The 17869-nt window shown below is 54.9% G+C and overlaps 3 protein-coding genes across 3 annotated transcripts; 2 read left to right on the top strand and 1 right to left on the bottom strand.

Annotated features, from left to right (window-relative positions):
• Positions 1 to 343: 343 nt before the first annotated feature.
• HER10_EVM0006909 (uncharacterized protein) lies at positions 344 to 7448 on the bottom strand (the record flags this gene model as incomplete). The annotated part of the gene is made up of 7 exons (XM_035476481.1): positions 344 to 3390; positions 3446 to 3755; positions 3810 to 3852; positions 5857 to 6341; positions 6394 to 6631; positions 6682 to 7167; positions 7222 to 7448. The coding sequence occupies 7 exons, from the start codon at positions 7446 to 7448 to the stop codon at positions 344 to 346; spliced, it is 4836 nt and encodes a 1611-aa protein (XP_035338506.1).
• Positions 7449 to 8588: 1140 nt separating this feature from the next.
• HER10_EVM0009143 (uncharacterized protein) lies at positions 8589 to 11847 on the top strand. Its single transcript, XM_035478642.1, has 3 exons — positions 8589 to 9166; positions 9236 to 11015; positions 11069 to 11847. Exons 1-3 carry the CDS (start codon positions 9122 to 9124, stop codon positions 11455 to 11457), a joined length of 2214 nt encoding a protein of 737 aa, XP_035338717.1. The 5' UTR covers positions 8589 to 9121; the 3' UTR covers positions 11458 to 11847.
• A 3429-nt stretch (positions 11848 to 15276) lies between these two features.
• On the top strand, positions 15277 to 17809 carry HER10_EVM0009506 (glycolipid anchored surface protein). The gene is made up of 4 exons (XM_035478992.1): positions 15277 to 16059; positions 16119 to 16779; positions 16834 to 17164; positions 17220 to 17809. The coding sequence occupies exons 1-4, from the start codon at positions 15933 to 15935 to the stop codon at positions 17466 to 17468; spliced, it is 1368 nt and encodes a 455-aa protein (XP_035338750.1). The 5' UTR covers positions 15277 to 15932; the 3' UTR covers positions 17469 to 17809.
• The last annotated feature ends 60 nt before the right edge of the window (positions 17810 to 17869 follow it).

Raw genomic sequence — 17869 nt, forward strand, 5'->3', positions numbered from 1 at the left:
GTACCTTAGTATACACAATATTGGTAGAAGAGCTAGAATGAAAAATCCTTTTTTCGGAAACCAACTCCGGTAATGCAAGCCCATCTGCCGAGTATCTTCATCTACATTCGCCCTTCGTCCATCTTATCAATATTATCAGATCTAAAGAGAGTAGTGAAAAGGAAAGTGCTACTGATACAGATATGCAAAAGAAAATGTCCATATATATCGTAGAGAGTGTGGGTATAGATGGTTCTTTGTCTTCGTCACGTATAAGAATAGGGAAAAAAATGATGGTGGTTATAGTCCTTTCCTATAGTTCTCGTCCAAGGTGACACGGAATGCAAACTTTGTCAACTTTGGATCACTGCACATTCAAAAACAGGTCATCGCCCCGTCGAGTAGGCGTCAGCTTCGGCTGCCAGGTCGGCGTAGCGGGCAAGTGACCACCGCGCCCGGCACCACCACCACCGCCAGTCCGGGATGGGAACCCAGGAGGTGTAGGGAAGAGAGCGGCGTCGGGGGAGAGGAGCATATCCGTTCCGTCTCCGTTGCCTCCTGGGCGAACGGGTCTCCAGTTGGGACTGTGGCGGAGGCCGGCGTTGGGGAGGGCCAGGGCGGCGGCGCGTTCGGAGCCGAGGCGTTTGGAGAGGAGGGAAGATGTTGTTGAGGGGGTTGCGACGGTGGGGGAGGCGGCTGTCGAGGCGGAGGGGGGACGGATTGTTGGCGGTGGTGGTGGTGGTTGTAGGATTGTCGAGGTTGGTCGGATGGCTTGGGTTGCGATGTGGTGCGGTGATGGGGAGGCGGAGGATGGTCTTTCCGGGAGGGGCTGTTTTGGGGGCGGGGATTTGGGGGGGAGGGGTTGTTGGATGGATTGGCGGTTTGGTTGTTGCTGTGAGAGGCGGCGTTGACGTTGTTGGAAGGATTGTTGGTTTAGCTGTTGCTGGGGCTGCTGCTGCTGTCTCTGCTGAGGAGGTTGAGGCTGCTGCTGCTGTGACGGGAGACCAGAGTAGGGGGCTGGCTTCTGCTGCTGTTGTTGCTGCTGTTGCTGCTGCTGGGCACGAGGAGGGAGGTTCCCCCAGAGCGCCTTGTGGACCGAAGCCGACTGAGGCTCCTGGTTAAGAAGAGGCGCCTGCTGGACTTGCGCGGCCTGCGGTTGCGGGTGGATGTCGTCGTTGCGCTCGAGCCTGGGCCGTTTGGGGTTCAGAGGCGGCGGATAGAGGGGTCTCATCTGCGGCGGCCTCTGGGTTTGCGCGGGCTCCCAGTGGGGTTCTTGCTGGAGGCCTTGGGAATTGTTCCTGTTGCTGTCGGAGGAGGAGGAACGGGGAGGAGAAGGGGTCACGAGGCGGAGCGAGGGCGAGCCAGTGGCGATCCTGCTCGGGTCGGCGACGGGGCCGGGTGGACGGGGGCGAGGGCCGACGGGTTTACGGGGCACGTCGTGGCTGGCCATGTATGGTCCGTTTCGGGACTGTTGCTGCTGCTGCTGTTGCTGCATCATCCCGAGCGTGGGACTGGGCTGTCCGGCGGGAAACGCAGCAAAAGGCCGAGCGGGAGGAGCCAGCAGGCGGAGGTTATTGTAGCCGGGCTTGGAGCTCGTGCGGCCGGGAATCACGGGGTAAGAGACGGGTGAATGTCCGACATTTGGGGATCCCCTTGAGGCAGGTGACTCCACGACAGGGGAGAGACCGCTTTGCTCAATTACGGGCTCGGCCTCGCTCGCGACGGAGGACGCGATCGTTGTGGCTGATGCGTGGGAGTCGTGGCTGTCCGACCGATGTGGAGGGTTTCCAGCGCCTGTAGAGACTGATGCAGCGGGAGGAGGGAAGGGGGCAGTGCCGGACCCTGTAGATTTCGACTTTGATGAGCTGCGGCGGCCGAGAGAGTTACTCCGGCGGCGTGGAGGCTCGGGATGAGAGAATGACATGCTCGGCACCGGGTGGGGAGCTCCGGCAAACGGTGGAAGAGCGCTGTTCTGGATGACCGTGTTGGGTCTCGTGTTGGCAGGCGAGTAGACGCTCGAGGTTCGGGATTGGTGAGCCGCGGGCGGAGCGGCAAGGGCACCGGTTCGAGCGATCTCGACAGGCGGAAGAAGAACCGGGGGTGGTGGCATCATCCGGGGACCGGAGGGAGCAACGGGGCTTCCGGCTCCGTGGCCCATGCCGGCGGTAGTGGCCGTGGCCGCAAGCATGGCAGACTCGGCGTAGGAAGGTTTCGCTTTGGCGCCACCTCCCTGGCTCGCGCCCGAGGCGTCGAGCTCGGCGATCTGTGCCATGTGTGTAGCGCTCTTGGGGTCCCCTAGGACCCAGTTGCCGTTCTTGTCTGCTACGTAGTACGTGGCAGACTTGGGAACGTTGTTGCTGCCCACTGTTGCTGAGGGTGGTCTCCAGATGTTATTTGAGCGAGCCGAACGAGCCGAGGTGATGGCGCCGTCCTCTTCAAATTCTGTCATTGTGCTTTCGCGAGCATTATAATGACTCTTTGGAGGCGCTGTGAGCTTGGCCGTCTTGAAGATTTGCGAGTTTGTTGGTGCAGATCCGCTTTGGTCCGCCCGAGGAAGTGACGACGGTGTGAGGTCTATCTCGGGAATCTTGAGGGAGAGTACCGGCTTTGGTGACGAAAGAGACGGCTTGGCTGGGAGGAGACGTGACGTTGGGCGGTTCTGCGCCTGAGGTGACGGACGGTAGGCAGCTGATGTGCTCTCAGGCCGGGAGACGGCAAGGCCGATTGCGCCGGGCCACCAGCTCATGCGACCGCTTGTCCGGGTACGCGCCGCCGGGGGCTGGCGTAATGGTGGCGGAGAAGGGGATTGCGCATGGTGGACAGGCGGAGAAATGTGAAAGATGTTGGCGGGGCCCTCTTGCGGGTGGAACTCCCAAGAGTCCTTCTCTCGCACGGGGAAGAAGCCCGTCTTTTCATCCGGGTAGTCCTTTCTGCGCTTGCGGCGGGCGAAGCATATGGCGAGGATGGCAATCCCGAGGGCAGCTGCAATACCGACTGCGAGACCTGCCACTTGGGCGGTGCCCAAGCTCTTGGAGGTGCCGGCGTCGGCGCCCTCAGCTCCTGGGATTGCAGTTGCAGATGCGGAAGGTGTCGCTGTGGAGGATGACGGCAATGGCGGTGGTGTAACAATGCTATCCGTAGTAGAAGCTTGAGGTACAGTAGAGGTAGCGAACGTTGTAGACGTATTTGGGATGGACGGTGTGCCTGTTGCCGAGATGAGAGTCGTCGGAATCGAAGTCGTGAGATGGCTCGTCGATGTTGATAAGGCGGTCCTTGTGGTTGTCCTTGGGGGAACGAGGATGATACCTCCAGAGGAAGGAATAATCAACGTTGCAATGATGGCTGTGTGTGTGGGCTGAACAGCCCCCGGTTGGTTCGAGCACATCAGGTATGCTGCGTCGATCACAGTCTCTACTGCTTGTTAGAGTCCGTGTCATGATCGATATCAAGAACGCGATTTACGTACGCGGCGCATCACTTTCGCGACAGAAACCTATGCCCTTCTCTGCGACGATACACTGCACAGCACCCTCCCCTAAAGTGAGGCCTGAGAAGCCAACATTGGCACACAGACATTGCAGAGTGGGAGCACTGCCGCAGGTGGAGAGGTCGTAGTTGGCAGTCAGATGAGAACGGAAGCATTCGCGGGCACACGTTGGTACGAATCGCGTAATCTCGCTCGACAGGTTGAACGACGTCGCCGTGGTGAGGGAGGCCGGTAGTGTGAGTAAGAGTGTCCAAAGAAGAGACTTGAGGGCCATTGTACGGGAGGACATCTAAGAAGCCAAGTCAGCGTCGCTATATGTAAGGAAAGACAAAATGTTGCTTACTTGAATGAAGGTCCCATCCTTCATACGGTCTGTTGACAACCAACTAAGTCTGAAGAGGCGTCAGTGAATGGTAGAGGCGGGTAGACAAAGAAGGTCTGGAAATCAATAGTCTCAAGAGTAGACCGTGTATGAGCCTAATTGGGATGACCGACAAACTGGGAAACGAACCTATCGAGAGTGTGTTCTTATTAGGTTATTAAGAGACGACCCGCATCTCAAGATCGTATAGTATATGAGAGAGTCAAGAAGGTACTGTGGATAGAGTATCACCCGATTATTCCAAGAGTATCAGCTGCGGAAAGATTCAGCCGAGAAGAGACAAGAAAAGAAAGAGGCTATTCCATGCGACCAAAATGCAAGGTGTGTAAAAGAAGAAGCTGAGCAAAAGCTAAAATTGAGAACAGACGGCTTTGGGGGCTCAGCAGCGGGCATGTAACTGTTCATACATGAATGGAGGCGGTCCCAAGAAAGAAGGAGAAAGAAGGTTGACGCGGGCAGAAGGGAACACTGGTGCCTCTTCCGTCATACCCCAAAGAGACACGCTGACGCTCACTTGGAGGCTCTCGACTTCGACCGCGCTTCGCTTCGCTTTTCCTGTGACTTCATCCGGAAACGCCATAATCTCGTTGCGACGGAAGTGGACGACGGGTAGGTAGTCCAATGCCCTGCCTCACTATGCCGCCAACCTGCAGCGTTGGATGCGGTTCCTGCAGTCACGTCCACAGCGGCCCGGTCTGCTCGCGAGCCGCTGCTGGAGATCTCGTTGAAATGACGAAGGCCAGACAATTCGGGGCCCATCCGAGTCCGTTTCGGGCGGGTGACACCCCGGCTGGTTGGTTGGGCGAGTCGCCCTATTTTCGTTCTGGGGGGAGGTTTGCAAGTTGCATCTAAGATCCAGAGTTGTGTGGCGGTCCAGGCCAGAATGTAACCCCTACTGCATACCATCATACCAGACCGAGCAGGTCGAGTACCCAATGAAGATGCACCTGTTGAACAGATGCATGTCCATTGAGTGGCTGAGGTGCTCCCGCATCGCCCCCGAATTTAAGCGCCCAGTCTCCTCCTAAGCGCGGAGGCCGAACAAGAAACCAAAAGACGTTGAAGCGAACCGCCCCGAAAACGGGCGCCAAAACGGCCGACTGCATCACGTGACGCAGATCATAGCCATCGCAGACCAATGAATGATCATACTTAGCCAGACTCAGTAGTTGAGTGTCAGACGTAGTCGCTGGCCAGTTGTTTCTCGATATCCTTCCCATGGTGTGACTGCCTCCTTCGTTTCGAAAATCACAACTTTGAGATTGATGGATGTGATTGACTCTGCAGTCCTCAGACAACAAGAGTTGTTCATGCGACGTGAGCGAGTCCTGCCGCTCTTGACTGGGTACCACGACTGAGCTTGACACGCTCCTCCAACGTAAACATCCGCCATGAGGCATCGATGCGACATACTGACTTGAAGTCACATATAGACCCCAAGCCTTCTCGGAGCCGCTGCACTTGTCTAACTCAGCTCTTGCATTTCTGAGTAGAACGCAGCATCGCGGCGGCCGAGCAGTGATGCGAACTGCTGCAAGCTAGCCACCCCCAACGCAACCTCGCATCCTACCGACCATCCCGAAGGTCTAATGCATGGTCCCGTTATCACCGCTGTTATCAGACCACTGCATGGTTGCAGTGGATATCGTGTCCCAAAGAACCGCATCCGGTATCGGTGTTTGTTAGCTGAATTCTAGCGAAGCCACCAGGTACGCAGGGTCGAAGGGTGCAATTCAGCCGATCAAAATGATCAGCCTGAAGATCATTATTAGTGTTTAGGAATTTCCGTTGTCTCCATTCATGGTATCTCATTTTTCGTAGCCTCTGCTGAGAGGCTTATGACCTCATCTGAGGCCTTCCGCATTTACACCTTGTCCCAGAATGACAACCATTTTAAAACGGGTCCTCCATAGTCTGAAGTGCCAGATTTATCCGCTGGGGCCCTCCGTTCATATCACGCACTGTCTTTCCCTCAACAACCAACTAAGCGATCAATCAGTACTAAGACTTGACGCTGGCATCGGTCGCGCTGGGTGCGAATGCAGCCTTGGCGCGGTTGGACTTGATGACCTTCTGCACGTCTTCCTCGGTCTGGTCCCAGTCGTTGGCATCGAGCTGGACGAGATCAATCTCGTACAAATCTGCGATATTCTTGAGGGCATAGAAACTCTTCTTATCGTAGACGAAGCTGATGCTCACACCGATGCGGCCGAAACGTCCTGTGCGGCCAATGCGGTGCAGGTAGGTCTCAGGGTCAGGCTCCGAATCTCCACGTCCCTTCATGGGGATATCGTAGTTGATGACCATGGAAACACTGGACACATCGATGCCGCGGGCCAACACGTTGGTGGTGAGGAGCACCTTGGACTGGCCGGTTCTGAACTCCTCCAAGAGACGATCGCGCTCTGGGCCGTCCTTGGCACCGTGAAGGGCGGAAACACGATGGCCGTCCGCCTCCATTCTGCGCTTAATCTCGTCCGCACTTTCACGAGTCTGCATTGCGTGGTTAGTCAGGCTCAAGCTTCCGAGATTACGTCGGTCTTACCTTGACGAAGATGACGGAGGAGCCAATGGTCATGAGACCGTACAGCTTCACCAGCACCTCGTACTTGTCCTGCTCGGTAGGGCAATCGATGTACATCTGAGAAATGCCCTTGACGGTGAGCTCGGTGTGCTTCAAACGGATTTGATCAGCCTTGGGCGCAAATTTCTCGGCGAAGCCCATGACCTTGTCAGGGAAGGTGGCGGAGAACAGAAGGATCTGGATGTCGCGGGGCAGCATGCTGTTATCATTAGCCCAGTTCTCAACAGATAGATTCAGAGGCCAACTTACTTCTTAACACGGAGGCACTGCTCGCCCAGACCTTGCTGGTCCAACATGTTGTCGGCCTCGTCAATAACGAGGAGCCGAAGCTTGGAGACATCCAGCTGACGTCTACGGATGATGTCCATGACGGTACCAGGTGTTCCAACAATGACATTGGCTCTGACAGGGGCATTACGCTCCAAAGCACCAGGAAGAGCTGCAGCAACGTTGAGACCCTCGCAGAACTTGCCGATGTTGCGCACAACGCCCTCAATCTGACGAGCAAGCTCGCGACTGGGAGCCAGCATCAGTGCCTGGGGTTGCTCGAGCTGTGAGAAGTCGACTCGCGACAGGGTAGTAACGACAAAGGCAGCCGTCTTGCCAGTTCCAGATTGCGACTGGGCAATCATGTTCCGGGGGGGATCGGTCAGCATCAAGGGAAGGGCCTTCTCCTGAATCTTGGAGGGCTTTTGGTAGTTGAGGGAAAGAAGACCACGAAGAATCTCGTCGCGACTGCACCATCGCGTATTAGAAACCTGCAAGCATTCGACTCGACTGTGGACTCACAGGTTCATTTCGGCAAAGGTTGAGACCGAGTAGAGAGTGCTGTTCTGGTCGGACTGGAGGTCGCCGAGCTTGACGTCGACATCGTAGGTATTCTCGATAAGACCAGAGTCTACGGCGCCGTCGGCCTGAGGGACTTCAGCTTCCTGGGCTTCATGGACCTCCTGAGGAGCTTCCGGAGCCGCGCCCTCGGCCGGCGGCTCTGTGATGCGACTAGCAAGGTCGGCCATCGTGACTGAGGATAGGCGCGGTCAAGTGTGGGTTCTGAAGGAAGGGGCGTTAGAAATCGACTATGTAGTCAGCGAACAATAGTCGAAAGTCTTACTTGGCGGTTGGTCGAGGATTGGTGGCAGTCAAAGGGAAGTAGCGGTATGATCAGCCGTCACCTGTGCGGCTTCAAAAGCAGGTTAGCGAATGGCAACATTACGAGTCTGGGGACGAGACTCAATTGGAGAGGGCCGGAAGCAGAACGAGGAATTGACTTACATGCGATTGGGCTGGTCTTTCCCTGCGTGGTTGTGTGAACCGGGCAGGTCAGTCGGGGAATTTTGTTTGTTTTGCGATGACGGATTTGGAGCTTCCAAACCAAAATTAATTCTAGGAAGCTACGTCGTCTGTCACTCCTGCCTGTGACTGAGCACTCCAAACCGATGGCGGGGCTACGCGGGGCATTTTTGTCGCCTAACAACCAAGGCCTGAGTCAGGAACGGAAAGCTCACCTTCCCACCGACATTTAACCGACAAGGGTGGCTTAAGAGTGCGCCTACCTTAGCTGAAGCTCAGGTGGGTGGCTGAGGTAAGGCAAAAGGAAGGGACTCATGGCTTTCAAGGTAGGTACCTACCTGATCATTGATGCACCTTCTACAGTATTTAGACATAGCACGTGACATGACTTTCGATATACTACGGCCAAACACATAACTGAGCCTAAGAGCTTCAGGCCATTGGGGTTTCCTTGTTCACGGGCCATTCTTTTCGTTGGAGTACGACGTCATTCATGCGATCAGCAGTGTGTGATGTTGAGCCTTGAGGTGAATACCAGCAAACGGCATGGAATTATTCAATCTCCGGCGCATCCATCGAGCATAGCGAACCCCACCAGACTTTCGTGCAGCTTGGGGAACCCGAATCCGAAACCCCTGTACTCAGGCACCAATGGCACCAATGAGTGGATTTCGCAGCAGGCGACCGGTCCGCTACCCCACCACAGGCCTCTTCAGCGTGCAAGAACACCCAGAGCATTTGCCCTCCCTCCAAGCCTCCAGCCTCCAGGTACCTCACCTAGTGGACCGAGCAGCCGGAGAAACACACCAGTGCAGCAAAGGAAGGTTCCAGTTGGCCAAGGGGAAGAGCTGACGACGTCTCCGTCCGATGTCAATGCCCCAAAGCATCCGACCTCAACGTACCTCTACAGCCAAAACGCTCGCCAGTGATACATCGAAATTCTTCCAAGGTTTGGTTGTGTGAGCAGCCCAGCGCAGCACAGCCTGACCTCTTCTGTCCCTTTGTCACTGATGAAGATCATCGTCTCGTAGGACCTCTACCCACCCGTGTCTCCAAGGTGAGGCATACACCTTTATCTCAGGTATTCGCTGTACATATCATTCGGGCGGCCTGCGCCTCCTGCTAGCATTCATCTACTGTTTCTGCCCAGTTTTCTCCCAGTTTTAACCGTTTTGGCGGGGTTAGCCTTATACGACTGCTCCCCCACCGCCGACCTCCTGCTCGGGCCGCAGCCCACCGTTGGCGGTTTGTCCTCTTCTCGTTCTCGCTCCTTCGGAGGATTCCATCACGAATCCCTCTCGCCTCCTCCCAACAACACCTTTGGCTGTCGCACTCAATCTAAACCGACCTATTGGATCCCCAACCTTTGCATGCTGTTTCAACAGCATAAGTCTGGACAATGGCGGACGTAGATGTTGCGCCGACCTTCGGCGCTGAGCTCAAGGTCCGTTTTCCGCGCGCAGTTTCCCCCGCGGCTTGGCTTGGCCCCTCCAGACGCTGACATGTCCTTTAGGATGGCTTCAAGCCCGCCAACACTTGGGTTGCTCACGGCATATCCTGGCTCGACGAAATACAGCAATTCTACCGCGAAAGGAGTGCCATCGAAAAGGAATATGCTGCGAAGCTCAATGCCTTGGCCAAGAAGTACTTCGAAAAGAAGAACAAGAAGTCAGCGCCTCTCAGCGTCGGCGACACCCCCGCCATGACACCAGGTTCTCTCGAAAGCGCCTCCTTGACTACCTGGTCTACGCAGCTTACTACACTCGAATCCCGAGCCGACGAACACGATCGATACGGCAACAACCTCCTCTCTCAAGTGGCTGAACCTCTCAAGTTCCTCGGCACCCGTTTCGAAGAGCTGCGCAAGCGTCATGCCGACTATGCCGGCAAACTCGAACACGAAAGGGATTCTCAATACGCGGACCTGCGCAAGACAAAGGCCAAATACGATGCTGCTTGTCAGGAAGTGGAAAGCAAGCGCAAAAAGTCTGAATCGTCCTTTGACAAGGCCAAAGCGCAGAGCGCCTATCAGCAGCAGATTCTAGACATGAACAACGTCAAGAACACCTACTTGATCGCAATCAATGTCACGAACAAGCAAAAAGAGCGGTACTACCATGACTACGTTCCCGAGGTCATGGACAGTCTGCAGGACTTGGCTGAGTTCCGTACCATGAAGCTGAATGGTCTGTGGACGGTCGCATCCCAATTGGAAGCGGCTATGCTGGAGAGCAGTAACGGATTGATGCAAAAGCTAGCAACCGAGATTTCTAGAAACCAGCCTCACCTCGACTCTATGATGTATATCCGTCACAACCTCGGTGCATTTCACGAGCCACCAGACAAGGTCTTCGAGCCTAGTCCCGTGTGGCATGACGACGACTTGATGATTGTAGACGAATCCGCCAAGATCTATCTCCGTAACGTACTCAGTAAATCGAAAGCTCATCTCGGAGACCTACGCAGAGAGGTTGACAAGAAAAGACGGGAGGTTGAGGGTATCAAGCGTGTAAAGCAAAGAATACGAGAGGGCACCGAGAAGAAGGATGAAGTTCTTGTGGTTACGCAAATCTTCGCATTGCAGGAAGATCTCCATGCCGTCGACAGGCGGAGAGTGACCGCTGAAGTCGAGACGTCCACCATTACCTCGGCTGTGGGAGACGTGACACTTGGAGCGAAGAACCACAACTTCAAGGCGCAAACCTTCAAGATTCCAACAAATTGCGACCTTTGCGGTGAAAGAATATGGGGATTATCAGCCAAAGGCTTTGACTGCAGGGACTGTGGCTATACGTGTCACAACAAGTGCGAGATGAAGGTTCCAGCCGACTGCCCAGGCGAGCAGACGAAGGATGAACGAAAGAAGCTCAAGGCCGAACGCCAAGAGGCTGCCAACTCGCTGTTGAAACCGACCGCGTCCTCTCCTACCGTCGCAACAGATTCGCCGACCCTAACGAGATCGAATACGATGAATTCCTTGAGTTCAGGATACGCGCATAGCGCACGTCGGTCGATAACTGGGGGCCCGACATCGCCGATAGATGAGGTTCCTCCTGAGCCATCGACACCCCGCCCAGCTGCTCCTGCGTCGACTGTTAGCTCTACTACGGCCCGTAAGAGGGTCATGGCTCCGCCGCCAGCAGCCTATATCAGCGAAATACCTGGTAGCGCGCCGAATGGGTCGGGCTCTTCAGACCAGCAGAAGGGCAAGATGCTCTACACCTTTGAAGCTAGTGGCGACGGTGAAGTATCTGTAGTTGAAGGCCGGGAAGTCACAATGCTGGAACCTGATGGTATGTTTTCATCCTCGCCAAATTTTCTTCCATTCGCTAATAAACTTTCAAAGATGGCACTGGCTGGGTCAAGGTGCGCGCAGGATACAAAGAAGGCATTGTGCCCGCCAGCTACGTCGACTGGGCACCACCATCGCCCATGGTCGCGCAAAACACCGGAGCGTCTGCCCGGCCCGAGTCGACGTACTCTAACTCCGGCTCCTCGATTGGGACAGCGGGACCGAAGAAGAAGGGGCCAGCAGTCGCTCCGAAGCGCGGGGCCAAGAAACTCAAGTACGTGGAGGCGTTGTACGAGTACACGGCGCAAAGCGACGCAGAGCACAGCATGACAGAGGGCGAGAGATTTGTCCTCATCAAGGACGATCCGGGCGACGGTTGGGCCGAGGTCGAAAAGGGCGGCGCGACGAAGAGCGTGCCTGCAAGCTACGTCCAGGCAGTCTAGGAGTCGTGTGCTCGGAGACGAAGAAGTTATAGGACGTTGAAGCCGCTCGCGGCGGCGGCGGAGGACATTGTGCTGCGAGACATTTCACAAGTGCCGCAGAAGCACGTTACGCAGCAAAAGGGGTTTGAGACGGAGAGAGAGGGTTATCGAGGGCCGCCTCGAGCAGCGGATCCTGCGGCAATGTTTTACGCGGAACATGTGACCAGCGTCCGGCTGGTGAAGCGAAACCAGAGCCAGAGAGAGCGGCGGAAGTCGAAGCTGGACGATGTTGCTGCGTGGCGGAGATCAAGAGAACGAAGTAGCATAGGTTAAGGTGCATGCATTCAGTGCTCTGGACTCTTTTTTCTACATATAAGTCGGCGGGAGTCGAGTTGGAGCATCAGGAGGGGGCTCGGTTCCGGTGGTTTTTTGAAGTAGTTGAAAATAGCAGAGCATCCTTGTTTTTCGCCCCCTCCATCATTGCGAATAGATTTATTCGCATGGTGTTTTACTGTGTACATGTGTGAGGTTTGACAGTAATGAAAGTGTCCCGTGCTGGACAGAAACGTCAAATGTACCTGTCAGTGTCACCAGTCACCAAGTGTCAAAATATCCAAATTTCTGGGCGTCACTGGCGACTCTCATCCCCCCCTGCGAGGACTCGGTGGCATCGTCTCCCCTACCAGGAGTTGAGATCATGGCCTATTCCGTTTGCGGTCAAAAGGCAAAAGGGGAGCGAATAGAAGGGGGAAAAAGGGATCGGGGAGATCCCAACCGGCCCTCCCGCTGCCAGTAACGCGGGCACCCGCCAGCCAGGGCAAGGCCATTCCAGTTCGCTGCAAGAGCCCACGGGCCTTTTGCGGGGTGGGGACCTGAAGGATGACGAGTCCCGTCGAGTACGCAGTAGTGTAAAGAAGGAAGAGGGAAACGGCCTGGTCTTGAGAGATCAGAGAAGAGACTGGAGTGTTCTTTACACAAGAAATCCGCCAAGGGTCGCTTCTGTAGAGCGTAATCTCTTGAGAGATTTTTTTTACTTCTTCTGTGCCGCTTGGAAGTGTATGGATAGACTGCAGGAGCCAAGTCTGGCAACTTGGCATGGATTCGGAGTCTCCTAGAAAGCAAAAGCAAAGCAAACAGTTCGAGGCTAAGATCAGGCCAAAGGTGAAAAGGACTCCCATGAGTCCATGTCCCCAAGAACGGGCCAAGCACTGGCCAAGCACCAATCAGATGACAGTAGAGGGCGGATAACCCCTGATAAACCCGCTGAAGGGTGTCACACAGAATGGGTGCTGCGTGCAGAAGATGGAGGGGTGAAGGGGGGTAATTTGGGATGAATCGAGAATGTAATTTCTTGTGCCCAAGGGCTGCATTTGTTTTCCTGCGACTGAGAACTTTTGGCGGCTTGGACGTTGTATGCCTGCAAGTTGTAAGGCAAAGTCGGTCAGGTTTCACTGCCAAAGTTCCAAGCAGGGAAAAGGGACGAGGCGACGAAATGGAGGCAGCTGACCAGACGCCGTTTCATTTGAAGAGATGGCTGGCCGTCTTTTCAACTTGGATAAGTGGCCTGCGTCATGTCCGGGGGAAGTGGGCAGACGGTCCGAAGAGAGAGAAACAGAGAGGCATTCTGTTTATTTGTATCCAGTCCTGGATTGATTGGTTGTGATATGGGTTCTTTTTCTGGTAACAACGAACAGGCAAAGACCCAGGCAAGAGACTTCAATCTAATCGTTGGCACGTCGAGGTTGGTTTGAAACTGGGCACATTGATTTGAGCGGGACTGACGTAGTGGAACCAACGACGTTGGACTCGAAATATGATCATCGATCGGATAATTTCTCGTCTGCATCAGTGCATGGACTCGTGGAGTGGTCGTAGCCTCGTAGGTCGTAATCCGAACGGGGGATGGTGATAATTGTATCCTTATCCGTACAGATAGACCATAGAGATTGGACTCGAGCAGATTAGTGTACGCAGTACTCCGTACGGATACCGTTCTGCGCCTGGGCTTCAAAGTTCAATCTACTCGGCATCAAACGGCAGTAGAGTTGCGGTAGACCTGAGAATGAGACCAGACCGGGCCGGGGTGGAGGTTGGGTCTCGGTGGGCGGTGGCAGTGTTGACGTGGACTTCGCGGCGCGGCATTCTTTAGATCGCCGGCGAAGCGAAGTGAGTCTTGTTATGGCCGTTTCTTAGCTGCATGGTCTCTCTCTTGGAGCTTTCTTGGGACCATTTCTCGCGCGTGGGAGGCCGGTCTTGGCCAATTGAAGGAGATGTTTGAGGATTTTCTCGGTGGCCGAAGTGGAGGAAACTGGATAAAAGGTCGAAAACTAGTTGCAGACTGCAGTTGGTGTGCAGGTGTGGTGCCAGTGGATTGTGGTGGTGGTGGTGGTGACGAGAGGACGCGGAATCGGAAGACAGGGACTGGCAGGGGCGCTCCCTGCCTCCATTGATCGCTGTGGCAGTGCATGGAATGTCGTTTTTGACTGGGGCAAAGAATGGGGTTTATCTCCACTTTCTGACTGGCGGCTGGGTCGTAATGTCTCTGTCGGCATGCAAAAAAAGGGGTGTAGGGTGGGTGAGACCGTGAGACGGACATGCTTGGGGCCATGAGCACATGGGATTGAGCGAGTACTGTAGCCAAGTACCACCTTGAAGGTTGAATTTTGGTCGGTGGGTTTTTGTTATCGTGATTGTCGTCAGATGGATAGATGATGCCCTGCTTCGTGGAGCTGGAATTTCGAGTACATAGTATTACTGTACATAGTAGTAACAAGCCGGCAGCAGTGAAAGGCAATGGTGCCTCGATGGTGTGTGGGGAAATTCGTGTTCTTTTTTCGTCCGGAGGCGTGTTCATGGCTGTGGCGATTAAAGGCACAGATACTCAACAAGAGTTTTTGGATACGAGCCAAACCGGAAAGAAAGAAAAACCACATCAGGTACAAATTGCTGAGTGAGACTGGCACTCGGAGGCGGCGTGACGGCCAAGCGGCTCAACGGCATTGCAAGGCATGCTGATGGGCGGTGCTACTGGTTCGTAGCGTCTCGGTGCCTCGAAAAAAGGCTGGTCCCAAGGGCGATCGTCGTTTTTGTTGCGTTTCAGCGGGTTCGACCAGGCGACTTGAAGCAATGGGGATGGAATAATGGGATTGTTTCCAAGGTGCGACGGATGGGGAATAAAGCAAAAATGTGCTGCCTCTCTTTTGGTACCCATACGGAGTTGGTAGAGCGTGAGAGAGCCAAACGGGCCACGGCAAGCCGCAAGGTGATGGTTGTTGACGACGTGGACAAAAAAGTCTGTGCCCAGACGCGCCGGTGCAACGCGCCCAGAGACGGACGCTGGACGACCTGACAGAATTACATCACCAATAATCTTTCTGCCCGTGTTTACAATACACAACCTGATCAAATTGAGCAAGATGGGGTGTGGCTTTAAGAAGGGTCACCGGCTGAGTGCCTGCTCAACAGCCAATTGAGTTTTGCTCTTGCTTGCCGGGAACCCGATTTAGCTCCATCCCACCTTCCCGCTGTCTGCAGCCACGCCCCTCTTTCCTCTTAGGTCCATATGAATGGAGAATTGTGACCCACGCCTTCCCTTCCCATCCCCTGAATTGGACTCGCAAATGTCTTCCCAGGAGAAACGTCCAAGCAAGAGAGAACAGCTGCCATCCAGCCAGTCAAGGACGATGGTGCGGTTGTCTGACAGACACCACGAGACACTAGAATCAACCAGGCGAATGAACGGCTGCTGCTCCTATTCCCCCCCTTGGGCTCTTCCCTCCCCTTCCTTTCCTCCCCGGGCGGCGTGGTCCACCGTCCACGACTCCTGTCGGTCCTTTCCTTGGCAAGCTGGCAAGGCAAGGGAAATCTGGACCAGGGCCGCAAAGTCTGGGAGGAGACTCGGAGACTGGGAAAGAGGGCGCGCGGTGGAGACCTTCACCTCCCAGAGTCTGGGGGGTGTGGGTTGCAGAGAACGAATTCCACTTTGCGGCTTGCCCTGCTCCTCCTTCTTGGTTACTCGCTTGTACGAATAGCAGGTACGGAGTAAGGTACCTAGTGTACGAATACACTAACAACCCAGGTAATGTGCGAAGTACTGCGTACCACCACCGTCAATCACGCCGTTTTTTAATCATCCACCTCCCTCCTCCTTCCCGCCCGACCTCTCTCTTTCTCTCCTTCTCGTCATTCTCTCCCAAAATCCTCATCCGACCTCTCGCTGCCGTTTCCCCCGGGTTCGAGTGCGCCTCCCTTTCCTCTTCAATAAATCCACACAGTCAACTCCCTCGCTTTGGTTGACTTTATTTCCTCATCTACCTTTCACTAAACCGACCAACCCTTTTAATCAACAACCCTTTTGGACTCCGAAACTTCACCCCTTTCGCAGCTCACATTCAACTGTTCCTCACTCTTTCGGAACATTCTATCGCTTGGCACTTTCTGATCATCACCTTGGGTTTTTGGGAATTCACTTTGGTTCCTTCGCACACATATTCACAATGAAGTCTGTCGCTGCCATCTCCGCCCTTGCGGCCCTGTCCGTCGTCTCGGCCAAGCCTACTGCTACTGAGCGCGAGGCCCCCATCAAGGCCCGTTCCTTGCCCGCAGTCTCCGCCTCCGGCAACGGTATGGATCACCAAATATCGCATCATTCTGACCCAATTGACTGATATGGACTCGAATAGCTTTCTACGCTGATGGCACCCGCTTCTACGTCCGTGGTATCGACTACCAGCCCGGTGGCTCTTCCGAGAACGTCGACCCCCTGGCCGATACCACCATCTGCGGTCGTGACATTCCCAAGTTCAAGGACCTCGGTGTGAACACCATCCGTGTCTACTCCGTCGATAACTCCAAGGACCACAAGGAGTGCATGCAGAAGCTCGCCGACGCTGGCATCTACCTCGTTGCCGATGTCAACAACCCCAAGTACTCCATCAACCGCGCCGACCCCCACCCTTCTTACAACGCCGTCTACCTCCAGAGCGTCTTCGCCACCGTCGAGGAGTTTGCCCAGTACGACAACACCCTCGCCTTCTTCTCCGGAAACGAGGTCATCCACGATGAGGCCAACACCACCTTGACTGCCCCCTATGTCAAGGCTGTCACCCGTGACATCAAGAACTACATGGCCTCCCGCGGCCTTCGCCACGTCCCCGTCGGCTACTCTGCCGCCGATGTCGCCGACAACCGCATGCAGTCCGCCGAGTACTTCAACTGCGGTAGCGATGATGCCCGCTCCGACTTCTTCGCCTTCAACGACTACTCCTGGTGCAGCTCCAGCTTCAAGCAGTCTGGATGGGACGTCAAGGTTAAGAACTTCACCGACTACGGTATCCCCATTTTGTAAGCAACACGAATATGCCCTGTCTACTTTCTTCAAGCTAACCAATGATACAGCCTGTCTGAGTACGGTTGCAACACCAACACCCGTACCTTCGACGAGATGGAGGCTCTCATGAACTCCGAGATGACCGGTGTCTACTCTGGTGGTCTCATGTACGAGTACTCCCAGGAGGCCAACAAGTACGGTATCGTCGAGATCAGCGGCAGCACCGTCTCCGAGCTTGATGAGTACGCCAACTTCAAGAGCGCTCTCTCCAAGTACCCCGCCCCCACTGGTGACGGTGGTGCCGCCTCTACCTCCCACTCTGTCGCTTGCCCTACCTCTGACTCCGTCTGGATGGTCGACCCCACTAAGATCCCTACCATCCCCTCCGCTGCCGAGAAGGTAAATTATATCCATTCTTTTCCTTGAGAAGAGTAGGCTACTAACAAACCAACAGTACATGACCGCTGGCGCTGGCACTGGCCCCGGTCTCGATGGCGATGGCTCCCAGACCGCTGGTGACTCTGCTTCAGACGGCGAGACCACCGGAGGTGTTGCCTCTGCCACTGCTTCCGGCGGCGCTTCCGCCACTGGCTCTTCCAACGCTGCTGCTGGCATGACCTTCGGTAGCCCCATCGAGAAGGCTCCTTTGGCTGTTGCCGGTCTTGCCGCCCTGTTCACCATGTTCGGCGCCTTCCTGTTGTAAGAAACTGAAGCCATGAAGATTGGCCCAGCTATTGCTGGATGTACAAACGATATCCAAAGGGCATTTGCTCTTAATTCGCATGAAGCACTAGATTTGATGTACGGCTTGGCCGCTCTTTCGTTAGTTTATCAATGACACCCAGGGTACGGGAGTCCCCGGCTTCTGAACAGTGAATAACACGGCATGGAAACGGTTTTATTTGGAGTTGAGTCTTGGTGCTGGCTTTGCTGCTTTACAAAAGCCGCAAAGGACCCTGAATCCTTTTCTATGCAGGCGCAAGATTTTTGTACGTATTGTTGCGAAAAAGCAACAACGATTGTAATTCATTTGTTTGATTATGACGTAGTTCTTTCATCAACTCTACCAGTGTGACCCTCCATTCTCCTAGATGCATGATGCTC

Source organism: Colletotrichum scovillei, assembly GCF_011075155.1.
Source record: "Colletotrichum scovillei strain TJNH1 chromosome Unknown Contig00001, whole genome shotgun sequence".
Lineage (NCBI taxonomy): Eukaryota > Fungi > Ascomycota > Sordariomycetes > Glomerellales > Glomerellaceae > Colletotrichum > Colletotrichum scovillei.